The 22,992-nt window shown below is 46.0% G+C and overlaps 1 protein-coding gene across 17 annotated transcripts in view; it reads right to left on the bottom strand.

The window, feature by feature from the left end:
- Positions 1-22,992, bottom strand: part of CACNA1G (calcium voltage-gated channel subunit alpha1 G) — a 145,791-nt gene that overhangs the window by 29,744 nt on the left and 93,055 nt on the right. For 8 of the 17 annotated variants that reach the window (XM_032706433.1, XM_032706448.1, XM_032706449.1 and 5 more), the window contains 9 exons: positions 20,258-20,358; positions 18,984-19,107; positions 16,022-16,090; positions 14,959-15,143; positions 8,655-8,781; positions 5,849-5,974; positions 5,147-5,236; positions 4,360-4,573; positions 1,841-1,891 (listed from right to left, as the gene is read on the bottom strand). In XM_032706433.1, the coding sequence (XP_032562324.1) occupies positions 1,841-1,891; positions 4,360-4,573; positions 5,147-5,236; positions 5,849-5,974; positions 8,655-8,781; positions 14,959-15,143; positions 16,022-16,090; positions 18,984-19,107; positions 20,258-20,358 (1,087 nt within the window). The remainder of the gene's footprint in view (positions 1-1,840; positions 1,892-4,359; positions 4,574-5,146; positions 5,237-5,848; positions 5,975-8,654; positions 8,782-14,958; positions 15,144-16,021; positions 16,091-18,983; positions 19,108-20,257; positions 20,359-22,992) is intronic. The other 9 variants (XM_032706434.1, XM_032706437.1, XM_032706444.1 and 6 more) reach the window with 3 other exon arrangements.

Below are 22,992 nucleotides of genomic sequence, written 5' to 3'. Positions count from 1 at the left end.
ACACACACACACACACACACTATTCCATTTTGTCTTTATAGAAAGAGAAGAGAAGCCTCTGGAAGTGCAGAGATGTGGGGAAGCTTTGAGTCACAACTCCAGATTCCTCACTGAACCACAGGAGGTTCGGCTACAGCACCTGGGACTGATTCCCTAAATTCCCAACAGTCAGGTTCAAATACAAAACCTTTCTGTTCCCTCACTCTGGTGCCTGAGGAGCGGCATGGCACATTCACTACCACTGGATCCAAAGAAAAGACAACAAAAGGGAACACAAAGCACAGACCTGACAATTGTACATGTTTTAAAGGCGAACTCTAAGAGTCTTTCTGAGCCTGCACGGGATAACAGAGGGGTTTGGAATGAGTTCAGTGCCTTAAAAATAACACAAAATAAGATAGCCTTGATGTAACTCTATAGGACCAGGAGAGGAGTCACAGTCAAATAAAAAGAAGAAAAAATAACCAGAGTCCCAAAGTTAGTGAGAGCCCCCCTTGCGCTGCCCCCATTTCACAGAGAGGCCAGGAAGCCCAGCAAGAGCAGCAAGAAAGACAGCAAAGAAATAAAAATATCAGGAACGGCAGTGGGAAGGAGATTCAGGATTTATTAAAGCATGTTGTGATAACTTCCAACAAGGCCTAGAAATATAAGGTAGAACCTCTGTCTCCTTGAGTTATCTCTGCAGTGAAAGCCAATAGCCCTCACCTTGCAATTTTTATTTAATCAAAACTCCCTGCAATCTACGAGAGATGGATGGAGCCCTGCTCCCATCGCAAGCAGTGGGAGCTTGTGCACAGGTGAGAGTTTTAATGGCACAATTTTCCTAGCATATTATTTTTGTCGAAAATTACAGCTATATTTGTTTCTATGTTGTCACCTCTTTAATTATTCAGGCTAATATTCTTAAGTTATGAATTAAACAAAATGCTTGCCAGATCAAAGCTTCTCCTAAAAATAAAAAGAGGAAGGGACAGATTTGCAGCCCTGAGCATCGTCCTGGGAAGGGGGGCTGGGAAAGGGAGACATGAGAGAGCGGTGGGTCGGGGGGCAGATCAGATCCCAGCGCTGTTCAGCCCAGATGGACCATCCCCACCAGGACCTGGAAAGGCTTTAAGGTGGCATCTTTATTTCTTTTAATTTACAAGATGCCTCATGGATCGAGCAACTCTCAATCAATACACAGAATTTAACAAGCTGAGCAGCACAATGACTAAACTCCACATCCATGCTGAGGATTGGTGTGGGGTTGAGCTCCCCATTAAAACACTGAGGCTCTGCACTATACTGAATTTTACCCTGCTGGAAAAAAATACCCGTGCCTCCCTGAAGCACAGTGTTTGCGGAGCAATGAGCAAAGGCTGAAAGAATAGGAAATATCCTCTCTAAGGGCAGCTGCCTGCCTACCAGAGACACGCCTGCAAATTATTCAGACTCCTAAGCTGGTGGTTGGAAAGCTAAAGTCAACAATAAAGGACCCACTTCACAGTCCAGTCATTATTCTCTAAGAAAAAAAACCCTAAAGGAACAAAAAAAAAAAAAAAAAAAGGAGAAAAAAAAAAAGTCATGAAAATCTGACAGTGCCTTAATGAAAACCAGGAAAAAAAAAATAATACTGAATAACATAACATGACTGAAGAGTAAATTAAGGGTTTGAAAGTGTCAGTGCTGAGCTAGGTCTGCAGAGACCTGCAGCTCAGAAATGGGATGCGTGTGCCATGAAGTAAGCGAACGAGCTTTGCACCACACACACGGTTTAGTGGGATGCCTCACAGCGCGTGGCGAGCCGTTAGTGACACAGCACTGCCATTCAATGGGACGAGACGTGCCGACTTCCCAGTACCTTGCACTGCACTGGCTGAGCTCTCCATTAATACATCATCCAGCATTAGATCTAAAAGAACGAAATGGCATTAATCACCCGGCAGGACACACGGCAAGACTTCCCATCCCCTTCGGAGGTCCCTACGGCTCTCAGGCTCTCCGTTGCCTCTACCAGGGTTGTTTCCTTGCGGGATCCTCTCCTTGTGCTTCATGGAGGGTGGGCTCAGCTACACGTGAAAAAGGAAGTGCTCTTGTGCTTCTGCCACGTGCACAGGTGGAAGCCCAAGAGATCCCTGAGAACCCCCTCATTTGATGATGATGGAGCAGGCACTTCTGAAGAACGACCTAGTTCACATTCTGCTGGAACAGCACAGCTTACAGCGACACCCCTGCACCTGCCCACTTCTTATGAGCTGAGATCTCTTTTCTGGGTTTCCGATAACTGATTGGATAAATGCATTGGAAGAGTCTACAACCAAAAATGACCATGCCACCAGTCAGATGTCTATGTCGGTCCATATCTGGCACCCATAGGTTGGTTTGGGCATCTGAGGTCACACGGGAAGCCCAGCTGAAAGGAACCCCCATGCAGTTGCTGGCACAATCACAGCCTTAGTCTTGGTATCATCTGCAAGTTCCCACTGTGCAGGATGAAGTTAAGCAATGACATCTGTTGCCTCCGAGGGCAAAGCTGGACACGGTCAATTAAAACCAACATTTCACCAAAAACGCGAATTGGGAAAACTGTTCTAAAGCGATTTGGAGGACTTCATACTTTGCTCTTGAAAGGTTTTTATGGCAATTGAATACTCAGCAATATTTGATCCTCAGTAAAATAGCTGTTTATTGCCTCTTTAATTAGGCATTTCATAGCACTGAATGAATAACTGTATCTCCAAGGATGGTTTGTGATTCCTTCCCGCTGGGAAATTGCCCAGGCTTACGTCTTTTTTCCATCTAGTTCCTCTAGTCTTATAAATAAAGTCATTAATAATAACTAAACATCTATTTTTCTTCTACAGAAATGTCTACTTTCCAAAACTGCAACTTTAAATAGGGATCTTTCTATCCAGCCTTTAAAAACCTCTTCTAACTCATCAGCTTGAAGCTATGTTTGGGAACTTTGACTAACAGAAAGAGCTTTCTAGGCATTTTCTTGATGGGGAAAAAAATCCCAACCAACTAAAAAAAGGGCTCTTTTCCATCTGTATCCCACTTAACTGAGAACAGCCTAATGTGTCCTCCATTGCTCTTGAGGGAAGCCTCCATCTTTCCACTGACCAGCGAGGAAGCCAGGCTCTCAGCATAAACCCAAGTTTGATGTCCAGAGGCTGGTGTGACACATCCTAGTGGTTACAAAATCTGTGAAGCTCATGGGACTAAAAGATGTGCCCAAAGGAAATTGCTGGATAAGTGCTGAACTGAGAGAGGCCAAGGCAGCGCTGTGGTACACGGTTGCATGATTAAGCCTGTCACAGCTACCGAACACCTCTTAGGCTATTAAAAAATAAAACAGACTTAATATTACCAGCTTTGGGAACAAGCACCTGATCAGGCAGCCTCTTAAACAGTACTGAAGTCTGTCAAAGATAGAGAAGAGATGTGAAAGGGGACAGGGAGAGAGTAGCAGGCGGATTGACCAGGAAGGGAAAATGCGAGGCCACGAACACGAAGGGCAATGGAGGAAGTTCAGTCAGAAGAGAGAGCATGCGAGAACAAGAGCACCTCCGACCTGTGGCCTCTGGCTAACTTACTTCCTACTTGAATAACTACATTAAAACAAAAAGAGACTAAGAGACAAATGCCAGGTTGGAGACTTTTGGCAGAGTGGAGGTCTTTCCTCCTTTCACCTGTAGAGCCTCCTCTATGCAGGGCTGCACGTTTCACATCCAGTTCAGAGCTGGGTTCAATTTGCACCAGCACTATTTTGTCTAGTTAGTTACTCTCCTCATCTGTTTTTTTTTTTTCCTAATCTGTATTTCTCAAGCAAATGCATTGATATGTTTCTCTAAGGAGTTTTAAAGCATTACTAGAATGAGATGGCTCCATTATTTTATTACACTCTTGAATAGCAGTGGTGCTACTGTGCCAATAAATAAACCTACTTGATAAATGGGACAGGTAACATCACTGTGGCATTACAAGGCTGTAATAAACCAAATAGTGAATCCAGTTATCAGCAACAGTGCTCATGACTCAGAAGATTTATGGTGCCATCCAGCACTGCTGATCTTTGCAGTTGTCACTATTTGTGTAACACTGAGCTCTGCTATCCAAGAAGCTCCAGGTGTGATTACTATTATATTTTAATTTAAATAACCTCCAATGGAAAGGTCATTGCAAATCATGCAGCCATTAAAAAGGCTTCTATGGCTCCTTGCTCAGCCTAAAACGACACTATTTCCTTCATGCAAATTTTATAGCTGGACATGCTTTTGGAAGAAGAATGATCACCAGACACGAGGCAGGGAGGGGAGGGAGGAGGGGATTGTGTGGAAGGTCAGGCAGGACTCAGAAAGATGTGGAAAGACTACCGACCAGCCATCTGTTTCTCCTTACTCCTTCTCTTTTTCTCCAGCCGGCGCAGCCTCTTCTCCTCCCGCCTCTTGGCTTCTTCTTCCTCCTGGTGCTGCCGACACTTGTGGAAATTCTCCACCACCACCCCCACGAACATGTTGAGGACGAAGAAGGCCACGATCAGCAAGAAGGAAATGAAGTAGAGGAGCATCCATGGGTTGTAGTTCATGACTGGCTGCAAAGTGGAGGAAGGCAAATTTCAACTGAAACTCAAAAAAAAAGAATGGGAGCAAATCGATACAACTGTGCCACCCACAGAACCAGTGGGTGCCCCTTTCAGGCATCTCAGGGTACCCTGCTCTTCCCAAAAATTAGAGACTTCTGAGACATTTTAACCGAACGCTCCCAAAATACAAAGTGTGTCGAGGACAGAAGCACCACCTCTGTTCTGCAGCATCCTTTGCAGCTATTGTAAGTCCCTCACTGAAAGCCTGTACCTACACAAAGCATTTCTTTTCTCCGGACATGACGAAATTGCTTAAAAAGTCAAACCACTCTTTGATAAGTGCAGTTCTCCTAACCTGAGTTACACCAGTTGTGTTGCAAAATCCGTAGGGGAAAGGTTGAGTACAAATCCAGACTTTTCACTGGACTCCTTGTCACGTCCCAGAATTTGGATTAAACGCCTCCCTCGATCCTACCCGCGTAACCCCACTTGACTGTGGAAGCCAACAGTACTTGGCAAAACAAGAGCTGAAATGTGTGACCTTTGACAACTCATTTCTTCCAGCTCTGCTAGAGCCCATACCTGCTGGTCGACTCCCACAGCATCCAAGCCATCGTACATGATATCCACCCACCCGTCCTTGGAGGCCAGAACAAAGAGAGACATCAGGGCCTAGAAACGCACGGAAAAAAAAGTTAGGCACAGTTGCAGTAAAGCTCTTTTACTTGTAACATCTTACTCCTCTTTGCCCTTTCCTGCCTAGGATTGTCATTACCTGTCTGATAATGGGACACTTTGATGACCAAGATTTCTCTTGGCAGCAAAAACCTATCAATGCCAGCAGCCAGTTCAGCAATGAGCGGTAATTCGGAAACCACAGTGCTGAAGACAAAAGCAGCTTCATTTCCACCCTCCAGGTCTCTACTGATCCTGACTAATTAGTCCTTACCATGCTGCTAAAATAAGGCTGCGTTGCAGAGATGGTTGAAAATGTCCAGCTCTATTAGACAAGCCCTTCTGCAAGATATATTTGGTTTGTTATGTAGCAGTGAAGCAATTAAGTACTCCACGAAGCCACATGTGCTTGTTCTGTTCCGAAAAAAAGTGTATGCCTGCTTGGAAACACTGCCTTTGGGATTTACGGGGACAGAATGCTGTGTATGTGAACTGAATATTTACTGCGACTGGCAGTGCCCTGTAAGAAAATCCCATGGGATAATAATGCACAGGTTTAAAGTCAAGGAGGTAAAGGAGCAAAGAAGCAGATTACCGTTCTATTAATACCTGGCCGAGATTATCAAAATTATACTTGTGCCGGACCCATTTGTAGCTTGCTTCTGTACAATCCGATTTATTTGTGATGTTTCTGGTGTCCTCCCCCTGGCAGACAAAAAACTTGCCTTTGAAAAGCTGGAAAACACGCAAAGAAAAGAGGAAATGTCAGGGTTCAGTCCACAGGATTTCTCCACAGATGATGGGCATTTCTCTGGGGTTCTCCACACAGCCCACGCCAACCAGAGTTGTTAAGGGAACTGGCCTCATTCATGCAGGTTATTAAGAATGAGCAGCCTGTATAATATGCACCTAATGAGCAAATGCATGATTTCACATCGTTTAGGACACCCACCTCATGCATTAGGTTGTCTGGTTCAGTGATCTGAGACTGGCCTAAAGGCCTTTGCTTCTGGGTCGCCAGCTCAAGTGTAGCCCCAACTAATAGCCCAGAGCAGCTAATGGCTTGTTACCACCCGTGGAACAATTCCGGTGACGCTCAGCTCAGCTAACGACAAATGAAGTGTAACAGGGGCCCTGTGCCAGCAGAGCAAAAGTGGCACTGAAGAGGCCCAGTGAGGAACTAAGCTGTGCTCTTAGAGGTCACTAGGGAACACTTCAGAGAGGAGATGAGCCCCTGAGGGTGACGTCGGGCTCTTGTTGAATCAAGACTGCTGCCAGTCCCGCTCCACTCTCTGATCCTGGATGCTGCCATCCATGCAGGGGTCACTGAAAATATTCCTTGTACAGAGCTTAAGGAACCAAGCCCAACCTGTGCTGGGTACCTGATCCTGAGCTTATTTCCTTTGGTTTAAGCCAGGAAAGACACAGCTCCTGGGGAGTCAGCTCCTGATTTATACCTGCACAAGGAACAGGAGCCTCCACATGCCTAGACCTGGTGCTTCCTGTGCTCAGAACAGAGAGTGGCAGGGGATGATTACTGCTTCAGACAGGGTGATTGATGCTAGCAGGATAGATGGTATCAAAGCCCAGGAGACAGTCAACAAATCTAGTTTTATTTGCTGACAGAAGCTATTGACATTACTGTTGGGGGGTGGAGGGGAAATGGCAACCTGCTCTCCAGGCTCCTTAAAACACCACCTGGGTATACAGAGAAGAGACACTGATGGGGTTTGATGTGTTTTTCTAGACAAATATCAGTAGAAATAATAGCGAACAAGATAAACCCACGCATTACTCCATGGGTTTCCTTCTGAAATCAACAGCAGAAGGTCTCTAGGCATGCAAAATTAATCACCGCTCAACGCAATCATAAAACCTCTGGATGCAAGAAGAGAAGTATTCCCTGATCTTTCCATGGAGAAACACTATCCGTGGTAAGGCAGACTAGGGAGATATAGTCTTCACAGAGAAAAGTTTTAATTAAGCAGGAAGGTAAACAACTGTTTTTAATATAGTATCTGTAAGTATAACTTCTCCAGGAGCTGGGCTGCAATGCCACTCAGATGGGAGCAGTAACAGGGCTACTGACAGGGTTTGGAAATACAAAGCACAGTATGCAAAAATGTTGATCCCCGTCAGTGCTTCACAATTAAGCACTTCCAAAAGGAAAAGACCCAGTGTTTCCTACTGGACTTGTTTTATCCACCTATTTCTTGTGTCTGATTAATGACTATTCACTTGTGGGCAGCTCTACAACCAAAACAGTCTTGCTAAGAGGACACACTGTTATAAACACTGATGTCTGTATTTTAATAGCATTAAAAACCTCTAGTTTGATCCCCAGCTTATATTTAAATGGAAAAACTATCTGTAACTTTGAGAGATCATCTTTTTATAGAAAACAGCTAAGGCCTCATCTTACACCTAATTAGACATAAATATTAACTGCAAATTTTGCATCCTGAATACAGGATCAGTCTTGCTTGTATCTACCACCGAAGCACATCAATAGTCATGACAATTTAACGTAAGACTGCAAGTCACCAGGGAAAGCACTGCAATTAGCAGGGAGGAAATTCAAAGAGCATACTGCAAGTTTCGTTGTTTGGCATAAATTTTCCCATGTCTGAGTCTTATATTGTTTTACGGGATATGCTTAGTTTTATGAATCTGTTTAGTAAAATGGATGGATGCTGTTACACTGTGCCAAGCCAATCTAGCTGCTGAGGTGGTTATGGATGGCATGATTTTCTTCTCTGTTTATTTTCAGTGCTGTATTTATTATTTAAACAGTATATTAGTGTAAAATATTACATAAGACACCTTTCCAAAACAAAGCCAAACGGAGTTGCTTTCCAACGCTGGCTGTGACAGATCAGATAAACTTCAGAAAGAAGTAAGTGTTATGTCAGAATATTTATATGAAGCAATCTCTTCTTCCCAGGTAATGAGAAACCAATTGCATTGGAAACTGCCACTTTTCCCCCAGGTTCCTGCACTCCTGGGACTGAGGATATTGCCAGCAGAGCAGGCAGGAAACAGGTTCAGAAATCTCTATCTCTGCAAGCTTTCAGTTACACAAACTGTCAGAATCTCAATGAATCTTCAAGTCAAGGTCTCTCTGGAGTTTCCAAGCCAATAGTTTCAGCTTTGAGTTTGTATTTCCCCATTGGTTCATAACTAGAAGAAAAGTGGAGGGGAAATTGTAGAATCATAGAATGGGTTGGGTTGGAAGGGGTCTTTAAGCGTCATCTAGTCCAGCCCTCTGCAATGAGCAGCAACACTCAGTCCAACTGACCTCAATTTCAGTTCAGAAAGGCTTCTACTGTGCCCACTGGTACAGATATCCAGATGTGGGGGCATCTGGGGCTCATTACGCTTTCAGGTTGGGTGCTGAGGCTCACAGGGGACTCACCTGAACTCCCAGGATCCCAAAGATTATGAAAAAGGCACAGCAGATGACCACAATGTTCCCAATGGGCTTCAAGGACGACATGAGAGTCTCCACCACCAGCTTCAGTCCTTGGGCTCGACTAATGACTCTGTAGGGGCAAGTAAGCACAAAAGCTGTTAGTCCTGTTCCTGCCCAGTTCTGCCTCCTATCAAGCTAGAATAGGGAGAACACAGCACTATGAATTTTTTTTTTAGAATGACAACTCAAAAATGATGGAAAAAGCAGTTCTGGAAGACTGACCTGTGATATTATGGAAGTGTTAGAGGGAAAAGGTCTCTGCCTACACACACACAGCTTTGCACAAATGAAGAGCAGAAGGAGGAGAACATGTATAAGGAGCCAGGCCAGAAAATTCAGTTCTTTTGTCTGGGCCATCCACAGACACAGACTTTTATGTTTGTAGCCTGTCCAAGACTGCAAAGAGAGGGCCTCCTAGTGTCCCTTTCTGCATAGATTTAGGCAAGGCTCTTGATTTCCCTGTCTCAGTCTGTGAAATGGAGCAGCCACTCTTACACATCTGCTTGCACATCTGTAGTGATTACAGAATCATAGAATGGTTTGGGCTGGAAGTGACCTTTAAAGGCCATCTAGTCCAACCCCCTGCAATAAGCAGGGACATCTTCCACTAGATCAGGTTGCTCAGAGCCCTGTCCAGCCTGACCTTGAATATTTCCAGGAATGGGGCATCTACCATGTCTCTGGGGGATGCCATGCCAGTGTTCCACCACTCTCATCTTAAAAAAAACAACCTGTACATGTCCTTATAGTGCTGCTCTGTACAGAGACCTGAGCTATGCCCCAGACCATCACAGTCTCTGCCTTATACCAACTGTACAGCCTCAGCTATGAACCAGAGCTGTCCTCAAGGTGAAACTTCACTGACAGGACCACAAGCATCTAACCTAATTTCTGTAGCTCCTCTCTGTCTGGTGTCACACAGAATTTCATAACAGAAGATTAGATCATATTGGAAGGTTGGGGAAGAATAATGTGGACTTCATGACTGAAGCAGGTGGAGAAAGAAAAAAGCAGAAACTGTACTATACTCTCAAGGACAATGTTGCAATGAAAGGACAAGTCTTGTGTGATTTAGAGAAGCCATCTCACCGTGCTGGGAAAGATGAATGAGGTATTCAGACTAACCAACCTGAAGGTGGGGACCAAGAAAGGCACCTGAAGAGGTTACATGCCTCCTTCCTCTTGGTGCCAACTGGAATTAAGCATTTCAATAGCGCTGTAAATCAATTTGTACTGATGCCATAGAAACTGTGCTTTCCCGAGGCAGAAGTGGCTGTTTACCGTGGAAGTCAGGGGAGGGAAGTGGCTGTGTGCTTTTGGGTGCTGGCTGGTGACTCCTTTGAACACTTGGCACTCAAACGTGCCACAAACTCCCTCACCTTCTTGTTTCTGCCTGGGTCTCACTTGCCATGGGAATCCTCTCAGCACTTATCCTGTTTCTCCCCAAGTCTGGCTCCATCATCTGAAGCACAGTTGGAGTTTTGTTGCCTGGACAGGATCCAAGTGCTCCTTCTCTCCCCACTTCCCGGGCGTAGTGCTCCCAGCAGAGGTCCCCATGGACACATCCACATGGCTGGCATGGGTGACCTCAGCTGGGACCACAGCCAAGCTGCATCAGCCCTCTCTTGCCCCAGAGCCTGCAGGTTGAGCAAACTGCAATGCTCAGTGCACAGGCACCAGCTCTTACCAAAACTGCTGGCTTTAAACGGTGTCCTGAAAAGCTAAAACTTATTTTTCTTTTTTTCTGGTTAAATATTTACTCAAAATGTCAAGGGTAACTCATCAGTTACCACTTTAAGAAAGAAACAGATGGTGGTATTTTTATCCACTTCCTCACCAGCAAAACACAAAGAGCAGATGCTGCTATTCCTCATGCTGGGTATTCTCTGCCAGGTAAGTGCTGTGGCTCTCTATTTTGGACAACCTCAGCTTTCCTGATGCTCAGATCTGGATGTTTTAGAGAATGAGCTGGAGGGTGGGGTGGTTGTTACTGCCACATTGTACCTGCACCAGGGCTGAGAGCCAAGGTGAGACCAACAAGCAGAGGAGCTGGAGAGCAGCCCAAGGGGCCGTGTCTGAGTGCACACAGCAAGCCTTGGGCTGCACAGACCGAGGCTGAACCTCAGAGGGACTAAAGACCTCGCCAACCCCTCACACAGTCCTGGGTGAAATACTACAGCTGCCAAACTACAGATGGGAAACTGAGAGGGAGGACTGCAGGACTTGTTCTCGGGGGTACAAAACCGAATTCCAATGTTTTCAATGGGAATTAGGTACTTTGGTGCCTTTAGTGATGCTGGCTTATGTATTCTGTCCACTGTCACACAGGATGGAACAGAGGCTGAGTTCTCTAAACTGAAGGTCTATGTCTAAACTACTTAAGCATCCTTAAATTTTGGGGAACAAGGAAGAAATTTAGTCTCCAGAGTCTAAAGTTGATAATTTTCTCTACCACTTATTAAGAAATGCTGTTCTAGAAATAATAAAGTGATTTCCCCTGTGAGATACTATTTGGTATCCAGCTGAGAGAGAGAAAATAGCAGGTTACTTGTCTGACTTTGCAAAGTCATGTGTGTTGAGAAAAAAAGGGCTGAAAAACTGCAGCTTTTGGCTTCTTTCAGTGTTTTGATCAACCAGGGAATTCCTCAAATGAGAATGCATTAGGGTAAAAGCTGCCACCAGTTTAGCTCCATGCCAGTGCTGTTTTCAGCCTTTCGGGGAGAAAACACTTTGAAAAGATTTTGAAAAATAATAGTTCTTACTAATGGAAACCTTGAGACCTTGGAGAGAACTAAGAGCCTGATCCAACGTCAGGGCAAGTCTGTGCAAAGACTCCTGCCACTCTCCTGAGAGTCTGATAACTCCCTAAGAGGTGCCAATGAAATTCTCAGTTTTTCCAGACGATTAGCACCACGTCCAATATGTCAGCGCACAACATCCCCACACCTCATCAGTTCTGCCCAAGGTCCTGTTGATATCAGGCTTGTAAACTCTTATTATCTGACCCCCACTCCTGCAATTGATCGCCGAAGGATGCGGCTGATTCGGAGCCCTCCGGATGTGCCAGAGCCATAGGCCTGCTGATGTTCCACCCAGCACAATTCCAGTCTGCATCAGGCACATGACAAACGGGGAAATTAAAATGACACCTTTTTTTTTTCCTTTTCGGTGTGAAGAAATGTTAATCCCCCAAGTTCCCCCTGGTTTTGCTGGTCTCAGCGTTCCCAGTGCTGTTAAACCTCTGGTGTGAGACGCTCCAAACCCACCACCAGCCTCATCCCAGCTGGATCCGTTACCAAAGTTAAGCCTGCTAGACTGATCAGAGCACTCAGAAGAAGAAGTAGCACTTAGATGAAGTAACAGATCAATGCTAATGAAGATCTCCCTCCACAGACAAAAAAAAATTAGCAAAGGTTATAATATGATGGATAGAAGAGAGTCTATGAAATGACTATTTGATACCATGATGGTATGAAAAGTGAATAATTTATCTCTCTGCTTTGGGAGTCAAAGCCCAGGCTCTGTAGAGAGTAAAACAGCACTGACATCCACCCACATTAAATCTGAATACATTTTCAATTTTGATTTCTCTTGTATCTTAAGCTACAACACTTGATCCCAACAACAGCAGGTTGAATGCATTAGGAAGGAATGTTATTGTATAAGCAATCCCTTTATTGGCTGAAACATCAGAGGGTCATGGAAACATCTTTAAATGTCACTCCTTTGTGAATTTATTTTTGGAATTCTGGTCATAAAGCTGAGCTCGAATCCTCATGGATTCAATTTGGAGGCTGATAATCAATCATGCAATCAAAACCCCGTGATTGGCACACAGGCCAGTTTTTTTAATGCCTGGGCTTGTGTGCTGCGTAAAGCAATGGGTTTTTCTCCATGGGAGAAAATCAGAGACAGAATGAGAGAGGTCTTTTGCAAGAATTCCCCTTCCAGACCATCAAGTGGGAAAGCCAACAAAGAGACAACAAGGGCTGTCCCTGCTCTCCAGTTGAGTGTGACACACACAGCCGTGGCTTGGCTTTTCACCGAGGGTGTCCTCACTGCAGCCCTGTCCCTGAGTGCCCCCAGAAAGGGAGGACAGAAGGAGCGGGGTTTGCTCCCCTGTGGTGGGAGTGGAGCGCTGGCTTTGGTCTTTGCCCTGCGTCTTCTCGGAAAAGAAAAACATTGGCTCGGCCTCCACCCAGACACGGGGACTGGAGCCACGGTGTGCAGAGACCTCAGGCCACCTGTCCCAGCTGTCATCCCGTGTTGATGCAGCTGCACATCCCAGGCAGTGACGGTGAGATCCCCGAGCCACTCGCCGCAGCCCGCGGCAAAGGCAGAGCGGGCAGCCGTGGGCAGAGGCGGGCTCAGGGCAGCCCAGATGTGCAGCACAGAGGCAGATGGGTTTCCACATGAGGAGATTTATGACTTACTGAAAAGCCCCCAGTTTGACGGCTGCTTTTTCATTTCCTACAAATCTAATTACAGGGAGACAGAACTGATTCTGAACATATTTCGGGAACGGGCTTGTTGCTGTCTTTTTTACGTTTCCTTTGTAGTAGAAAGCAGCGTGTTGGCTGAAAACATTCACATACTCTCTTGAGAAAACATATCAAATGCCAACAGGAATGGAATAGCAATGGGAGAGCCTAATCCTGAACATGCTCCAGATGGCAGGTCTTCCTCCTGCCTGCAGTTACTGAGTGGATTATTCACCATAACTGCAGATTTTTCACGCACATAGGTGCCTACAGAGAAAGGTTCCAGCTAAAAAAGGCCCAAGTCCTGGCCAGGTAGACCTATAGATCTATAAAGAAACATATAGGGCTTTTACCAGGTCAGGCAGGTCAGACTACAACAGGGCTCAGCACAACGCAAATGTCCTCCTCTAGATCCGATTTAACCAGGGAACATCAAAAGAGAAGCTTGCATTCCACAGTTCGGACATGGGAAATCAATCCTTCTTTTACCCAGAGCTAAACAGATTATTTTATAGGTTTTCTTAACAAAGGTCAAAAAGCAGTCAAAGCAGAAGAGCAGAACAGAGCACATCTACTCAACCATATCTACTCAACTGGGCAGAAACTACCCCAGAAACAGCAGTTGACTTGAGATACTGGGGGACACATGAAGAGAGAAAAGTCAGAATTGGAGTCACATAAGAAGACAGTCTACTCACATGGTAAGGGAGCTGAATCACCTCAAGGGTGCTAGATAAAAATGATTAAAAACATCTCACACCCTCAAACTCACCAAGCACAACACACACAGACCAACTGAACAGAATGTCTTTTATAGCTGTCGAGAACATTTGAAAGATATACATATAGGCAAGGCCATTGTTATTTAGACTTATTATTCACATGGGAATAGTAAAAACAACATCTTCTATCTGAAGCAGGCTCCTATTTTTCTGTCCTGAAAGAGGAAATCCTGACTGAAAGCGAACCTTTTATGAAGGAAGCAGCAGTAAGATATGACAGGCACACAAAGATGCTTTGAGCAGGAAGGTTTATTAGCTGCTGCACAACAAGAGCAGCAACAATGGTATTGAAGAGGGACTGCATTTAGCATGGAGAGAAACCTTCATGCCTTGGGGTACAGGTCACAAACAGATGCCTGTTTGGAAAAGGCTGGTCCTTGGGCAGATTCTTATCAGAGGGGAGCCTGCCCCTGAAGCGTGAAATACTGCCTGCTAGTAGAGATGGGGGACCAACTTAGCAGGACAATGGCTTTCATCTTGTCTGGGCCATTTTCAAAATAAATATCTCTGTAAAATTAATGGGGAGCTGGGGAAAAAAGCCTTCTTCGCATTCTAGATTAAGCAACAGTTGAGTCTCTGCTTCCTTAAAAATGATCTGCCACCTGCTACTAATTTCCTTCTTTGTTACAAAAGGCATTGACTGCCTGAAGGAAAGGGGGAGAAGAAGCTGTTAAGCTGCACTTTACACAGAGCAAATGAGAACACAAATAGCAGGGGATGTGTGTTTTAATGAGCAAAAGAGGCATTGATCAGTTTACTATTGCACTTGGGGCTGGTCCCAACACACAGCAAGACCCGGAGCTCCTTGAGGCTCCGCAGGACCTGCGGGTGCTCATTGTCTGCGGAGCCGCAGGGGGCTGGAATAACACCGGTGACAGACGCCGTGCCCTTGTCTCTCCTGCCCCTTCCCTCGCACAAATGCTCAGCCCCCTCTTTGGCACACACATCCTACACTCTCTGAGCTCTTCCTCAGCCTCTACTCACCTTAAGGGCCGCAGTGTCCTCAGCAGTCTCAGCACCCGCAGCATCCCCAGGATTTTCGTGCCGCTGTCTGACACCATCGAGACCAGGATGTCGATGACGGAGATGAGAACCAGCACCCCATCCAGCACGTTCCAGCTGCTCTTCAAGTAGGCTTTCTCCCCAAAACACAAGCCTAGTGCCACCACCTGCCCGGACACCAAGTTGCAACAAATTATGAGTATCACATGGAATATGTTTGTTCCACTTAGCAACCTGCTGAGAACGCGTTATTTACAGATACAAGTCTGTGAGTCCATTTGCTTCCCAGTACAGAAGCCTAATTAGCCAAACCAGCAAAGTGTTCTATTGAAAGAATTATGAAAATACCGCTGCAGAAACATCCCAGGTTGTCCCTTAGAGCTGATGTACTTTTAATGTAGATAAACGTACCTGCACAAAACTGTTCTTAAAACGTTCAGCTCTGGCACAAAAAAAATTTGATCACATTTTATTCCTATAGACTGCAGGGGAGAAGGTTCAGAGTGGCTGACCCGAAGCAATCATGTACAAGCTTTGCAAATAAAGAAACTAAAGAAACTTTCCAAAGAAAGAGCAATTGTTCAGCGAGATGATTATGAATTACACAAGAGAGATTTACAGCAATGGGTTTCTGAGCCTCCTGCCTCAAATCCAGCAAAGTGTTTCAACGTGCTTAAGTCTCTCCCTCCTCAGGAAAGCACACAGAGGCTTAGGTTGTTGAGGACAACTGGTTGTTGAAGACAATGGGACTTACATGCATGGTTGAAGTTAAGCGTGTGCTCCAAGAGCTTTGCTGAATAGGGAAGGATTGCTGATTTGAAGGATCCCATTGCTCATATAATGGTGTAAATCAAGAGGAACTTCAGTGAAATTGTTCTGATGTAAAACGTGCTCAGAATAAGGCATGTGGTGGGTATTTGAATATGATTCAGATGAGGAAAATATACACCTCACTCACAGCTGGTAGACCTAGGGGTTTTTTGAGTCCACCGTAATAAAAGATCACTAATATAATGCAGGCACACTTATCTCCAAATTCATTTACCTTAACTGTCATCTCAGTCAGGAAGATGACTGTAAAGATGTAGTTGGAGAGTGTTAGGAAAATCCGTTCCTATGAAAAAGAAAATGAGAGACAGTGTTTTATAGCCTGCTCTCTGCAGCTGTACATCTCCCCATGCATATTTAGGCAGTTGATAACTGTTCTCCAGCTTCTGTGCTGAAACAAGCCTCGGACTGTTTGCTCGCAAAGAGATAAAAATCCAAATATTTAGACAATAACACTTCTCATGGTTCAGCCCTGCCAGTACCCAGCTCTCTGTCAGCACCATGGACAGGGGCAGCCGCCAGCATCTGCCTCCAAAATCCCCTATTTGCCCCCAATTCCAACCTCCCCTGCAGTAACAGGGAGATATTTCCCCCTTGAAGCATGCTTGACAAATCTCTACCTGCCCCTCACCTGCAGACGTCACTGTACAGTGTAAATATCACTGAGCTCCCAATTCTCCCAGAAATTAAGTCAATATTAGAGTGGCTGAGCTGTGAGGCAGCAGGACCCGTGGGATGCTGAAGTGCAGCTGGCATGAGTTGTCACAGCTCCAGTGAAGCCAGAAAAGCTCTGGGGTTTTATGCCAGCTGAGATCTGCCCCCAAAAGGTTGATTCTCTTGCCCAAAGCCGTGGGTTAGACCTGGCGTGAGGCCCAACAACCACATCTCCCAGTCCCCTGTGCTATCCACCAGACCGTGCCATCCTCACTGCCACTGCTCTGCAATTGCAGCTAGTGATTACAGATGAGACCATGGACTGGTTCCCTATCTGTAGTTAGCAGAAACCTATCTTTTTAATGATGATCATTAAATAAATTACACTTTTCCCTAATCCCTGAACCACCTCTGATTGCCTGTACTGAGAAATGGACAGCAGAAGATGGAGGCTGGAGGAAAGATGATGTGTGTGCATGTATGCATGTGTGCATACAACTCAACTGGCCCCAGTTCTAATAATAACAATTTTGGATTTATTTCTGCCACTCCCTACAGAGCGGTCCCATAAGAGATGCAGATCTCTCGCTCAAAATGAGACGCAATTTAACCAAGACAAAACACCTTGGCAACTCTCTTGCCATATCATGATTTACTGAAAGTGACTCAGGAACCACACAGCAGCTTGTTTCCATAGCAGGTCCATAATTAATTAGGTCCTAGACCTGCACTGTGATTGTATGAGCTGTGATAGGAAACATCTCTGGCCGTTAGCTGACTGCCACACAAAAGACTGCTATAGAGGGGCAGGCAGTGGGCAGGAGGGAGAGAGTAGGGACCTGCTTGTGGAGCTGGAGATAAAACAGCAACAGCGTGGAGGAGAGACTGAGGATATTGCATCCCTCCCTGGCAAGCGCGTGGCTGTTTCGAAGGATAATCTCCCCAGCCCATGTCGTGCACTCTGCAGTGGGGAGCGCGTGCTGGGTAGCAACAGAATCCCCTGTTCTGATAAGCCAGCTGAAACTGGGACAGGGAAAGAGAACTCGCTTGAAGCAGTTAGAAAATCCACAGCTCAGGGAAGCAAAGAACAATTATTTTAAACAACTCAACCTAAACTAACTCTCTCGGTTTCCAGATGAGAGCTCCATCAGCACAGGCAGGGCCCGTGCACTCCTCCTGGCTCCTCTGCCCCACCGCTCAGCATCCCCCTTCTCCTCTGCTGCTCCCAGACCATGGTCCAGCTCAGTCCAGCCCTGGACCCGTTTTGGTTCTCTTGGTTATAACGTGATGGTGATTAAGCTCACACCAGTCCCTGTCTCCTTTCCTCTCTGCACTCTCCCAATGCCAGGGGACACCACAGCTCCTGCTCCTCTCCTGTATGAAGTATCGGGTTTGGGTGCTACAGCTCTTTGCTGTGGACTCCTGACTTACACGTGTCACCCCATTCCCTTCATCCTTGTGTAACAACAGCTCTTTTCAGAACCAGCCTTGGTGACTTGTGACTCTCAGAGGTCACAGCAAGGGGCTCCAAAGAAACATCTGGGATTTAAAGGGACATTCTCAGGGTTGCCCATTTGGGCAGCAGCAGGGTGACTTCCCCTGCTAGATTGGCTGGCAGGGAGCCCTGCCCTCTTCCTGCAGCTGCGAGTTGATGCACCATGACTGCATGGTAACTGAAAGAAAAAATGGATTTAGGGGAGGGACTGCTGGGCAAACTGTTACAGCAAGGGGGACTACTAGGGAATGCTTAAAATAGGCACAGAGCAGCCAAGACTCCAGTTTTGAGGTCTTAGTTGACAATCCACAAAAATGAACAGCCTGACACGCCTACATCAACAAACCAGGATTCTTTACAATTGTGATATGAGCAGTCTTGTGCGATACACCAGCAAGAGCCCAGCGCATCTCAGCCCCAATCTATGCTAAAATAAAAGAGCAAAAGGATGATTCTGCCCCTCTGATTGATGGATGTTGGTGCTGTGAGGGTCTGGTTTCAGGGATTCTTACGTAGCGTACTAAAACAAAGCGGTTCAGGGAACTGGCATTACAGTGCCTGTATCAATTCAGTTTTTCTGGTGTCACAACAGAGCTGATACACAAAGGGGAGAGAGGAGTATGAAATGAACAGTTTCCCCCATTCCCTTCGCACCACACATACGTGCCCGTGGGGAACAGATGGAAGAAGCGAACATTGTGTTGAGAGAGGAAAAGTGTTTGAAGGTTTCTCAGAGAAGGAAACTGAGACAGATGTCATGCTATGTCATGTGTTAAAACCTTGATCATAATTCCAGAAATGGGATACTGGATACATTGCAGGCCATAAGCTCTGCTCTTGTGCTTTGAAATGAGGCTAGGTAGGCACCAGTACAGTTGCTGTAACTAATTCAAAGGATACACAGGAGGTGTTGGAAGCTTCCCATTTTAAAAATAAGAAGAAAGTGAGACCAAGTGCACACCAGTGGGGTCCAAACCATGGGTGTTTGCTCCACAAGGAGCACAGGAAAACCTCAACCTCAGAAACTCACAGCACTGTGAGGCTCAATTTTGGGCCGTTCCATGGCGATGGTAATGCAGTTCAGGAAAATGATCACCAAGACGACATGATCAAACATCTTGTGAGTGATGATTTTATTGCACATCAGACGGAATCTGCCGAAAAAAAAAAAAAAAAAAAAGAAGAGTAGACACAGAGTAGCTATTAATGCTCGACTGGCTGGGGAGACACACAGCAGCTCGATGCACGGCAGGGGAATCAGGTGCTCCGTTTGCAAAGCAGATGAGCTCCAATCTCCCAATCCCCTCCCTGGCAGAGCTGCATGCTGCGGGCAGATAGGGGTGGGAACAGAAAAGGATCCGAGCTGCAGAACTGGGCCACAAGTTTCAAGCCCTGGTAATGTTTGTAGGGGAGTTTGGTTCACTTGGAATGGAGCAGCTGCTTCCACAACTCGGACACACGGCCAGGTTTGGATTTGGCCCCCTACCTGGGCTCCTAGTGCTCAGGTTTAGCTTAAATAAAGGAAGAAATACTCCCAGTGAGCCCGTGAGGGTTGAGCGCACACAGAACAAAGGGACAGAAGCTATTTATTGTGACAGATGGCTGTACACTGACCCAGGATTTATAATACCGTATTACATTTCCCAAAGTCTGTTTCTGAAAATCTCTCTAATCTTTGTATGAATGAACCTGAACACCGTCCAGGGCCCTCTAGCTCGAGCATGGGGAACCCTCCCTGCGCGTGGGTGCGTGTCCAGAGGAGTGTGTGGGGGAGCACAGAGCACGGATGGCCCCGGCATGGCCAGGCTTTGGGGAGGGTAGAACTGGGAGCCTGCAGGGAAGGAGAGGGGCTTCTCTGGGAGAGGAAGGAAGGGAAGTGGGAGGACAGAGAATTACAGCAGAGAGGCAGGTTGGGGAGGTCAAGGACCGCCCCTTGCTGTGGTACAGGTTGTGTGGTGGGGGCAAATTCAGATATTTCTGCTTAATGCAGCACCTCTCCCTCCTGCTGCAAACTCCCCACGCTGTCAAGTGACAAACTTGCAGAACGCTGGCATCACTGTCAAAGCAAAGGATGAACTTAATGAAGCTGCAGCCATGCCCTGGGCTATGGGTTTCAACTGGACACTCCTATGCCAGGGCTCTCTGCAGCCAGCAGCTGTTTGTTGTCTCACCCTGACCTCATGCTGGGGCAGGGGAAGGGCTGGAAGTTCTGTGGACTGATATATAGAGACCCATCTGGGATAGATGGGCAGGTGAGCCACTGTAACAAGGGCATCTGGGCCCAGCACACCACCACTGCCTTACCTGGAGTGAGGGGCGAAGATGTAAATGGACCAGGAGTCTCTCTCTTTGCAGCAGGTGGGGAGCCGTGCCCGTATCCAGGCCTTCATACGGTCCCTTTTGCTCTAGGAGGAAAACATACAGACCAGGAGGAAAACACAGAACTGTTAAAACAATAAACCTCCAAAACTTCCAAGTGAAGGACTCGGGGCAGTTTTTCACTAAACACATATCTCCAAGTGCTCAGTAAAGCTGAAATAAAATGATCTCCCCAAGAAAGACCCCGCTGGGCAGGGGAAGGAGCTCTGGCAGCCATGTAAGGACTGTGTCAGCCCCATGAGCTCACAGGGTTTGGTCTTGCTTCTTCCTTCACACACAGTAACTGTGTCTGGCACATGGTTATCCAAGAGGACAAACATGATAAATAAAACCCTTGCCCAAAGGACTGATAACCCGCTCTGATCAGCCTCAGTCCCTCCAGATACTCATCAGATGCTTGCCTAAATCTTCTAAAGTTTTTTTGTGGTATTTTTCTGTGTTTTTTTAGTTGTTTGAGTTTTTTAAAAGAATATAGCCTGCTTAAGTCAGAGGTTATAAGAGGAGCAAGGGATGGATTCCTGCTGCTGGCTGGGGCAAGCTCTGTGTCCGTGCACTTCTGGAAAGCTAAAGAAATCATTTGAGACCCGAGTTTTGGTCCAGGAACACAATGGCAAGCATCTGCCTCTCATTCAGCATGAACAGATTAGATGGGAGATTATAAAGCCAGAAGGGAACATTGTGGCCAGCCTGACCTGCATGAACATGGGCCATCCAATTCCCACAAATTAATTCCTACTTGAAACCACGGCACATCCTCAGCCACGCATCCTTATGCTATAGACTGTCCGCAAGGTCGTTTCAGGTCAGGAGGGCAGGCTGCAAAAGCCTTAGCCAAAAAGTCAAATGAAGACATCAAAAAGTGGATGCTGGGGGGAAGACTCATCTCAGCTGCAACAGCCTCTGACTTGGGTTTATTACTTTCTAATTCACAGGTCTCTGAGGGAAAGTCAGGATCTTTAATCCCAGTGACATTGCAGCATTAGCACCCTGTGCACGGACAACACCTAAAAGCCAAGCCAACATCCTTCCCACCACACCAGGGCTTTCCCAGCCCTTCCACATGGAAGCACCAGAAGACAAATGCACAGATTGGTGTGTGCAATGTCACCTCAGCGCTCTGCATTTGCAGATAAATAAAAACCAATCCTTGCTCTTTCATTACCTGCATTTCTCTGCTACCACCTAAGCTTGGATGGGCAGACTGGGAATGTGCCTGCACAGGCTCTTTGAAGCTTCTTCTATAGATGTTCAGGGTCATGAGGATGTAGAGGGGTGTGAAGGACAGTGCAGGAATCACCACTTACACCCCAGGAGCACCCACACTCCGGGACTGAGGCACTTTCATTTATTTCATCTTGGAAAAACAGGGAGGGGGGATTCATTTGGAGCCAAACTGTTCACACTTGGAGTAGTCTGGATTGTAAAAATGGGATTTGTTAGGGTAATTGAGTGGAGTGGAGCAAGCACTTTCTGTTCCTATAGGCAACCAGCCAAGGGTCTCATTAGTGATGAGGAGTAACTATTGTGGTGTCTGTTTTAATGAAAGTCCTCAGTGACAACCTGAACCCTTCAGAAAACAAAAATCATCTCAGGAAAATAAGAAGAAAAGTTAGAATAACAAACAACCAAAAAAAGCAAAATCTTTTTACCCTGTTCCTCCAGCCATCTATCCTTCTCTCCACTTCTACACACATACAGACCACGCCACCACACACCAGCAGGGTTTTGGTTGTCTTGGATGTTCTCACATCCCTTTTCCAGCTGCAGGCAAGGAGTCAGAACTGCTCCCTTCTCTCTAAACTGTATTTAATAGAGCATGCATCCTTGGGGTTGTGTTATCCCTTCAAGCAGCCTAGTTAGTTTAATTATCCATAGATTTAACAAAGGTAAATAAATGGATAAAAATTGGGTGTCTGCTCAAAGTTGTGGTGAGAACAGTGACTGCTACCCCAGCCTCTGGACACGGAGTAATAGATGCAACTTGGTCCAGTTCATTTTGTGAGCTGGAAGGTTTCCAGAAGTATCTCTTATTCAAAGCAGTTCTGGTATTTATCAAGGGGATTTGTAGTGAATGGTAATGCGTCAGCAGCACAGAATGCTTCTTTATATTCCTTTTGTCCAATTTTAATGCCAAAGATATTTTGGGGTTTGGCTAATTGTTGCAGCTCGCAGTTCATGGGCTAAATCAGATAACAAAGGCAAAAAGTGATCTTCCATCATGTCTCTCTATTCAGTGGGTTAGATTAAGGGCAAGCACTGGGGCTCGGCCGGGGCTGCAGCCCGGCTGCTCTGTGCGGGGCCAAGTACATCCCCAGAAATCTAAACTCCAAGGAATTACTCCAGATTTCCACTAGTGGAACAGCACAGTTCAGTTAATTTGAGCCAAATGCAAGATATTTGTGAAATAAACCCTGAATGTTTCTAGCCTAAGCCCCATCCAATGCTTTCCCAGCAAGGTCCGGGCAGGCTCCGAGTGCTGACAATCGGGCTGATTGCTGTTTAAGCCTGCATTATGTTCAAAGTGATACATCAATTATGTGGCTCAAATCATATCTATTTGTTCATAAAACACACCTGGATGGGATGAATAAAGATGTGAGGAGAGAAGAAAACTGCTCTTTAATTCAGTTGCCAGTGACTTAGAAAAAAAATCTCCCTGG

This window comes from Chiroxiphia lanceolata, chromosome 19 (assembly GCF_009829145.1).
Source record: "Chiroxiphia lanceolata isolate bChiLan1 chromosome 19, bChiLan1.pri, whole genome shotgun sequence".
NCBI classification, from domain to species: domain Eukaryota; kingdom Metazoa; phylum Chordata; class Aves; order Passeriformes; family Pipridae; genus Chiroxiphia; species Chiroxiphia lanceolata.
The sequence above is the reverse complement of the archived record's forward strand: the minus strand, read 5'-3'. Positions and strand labels throughout refer to the sequence as shown.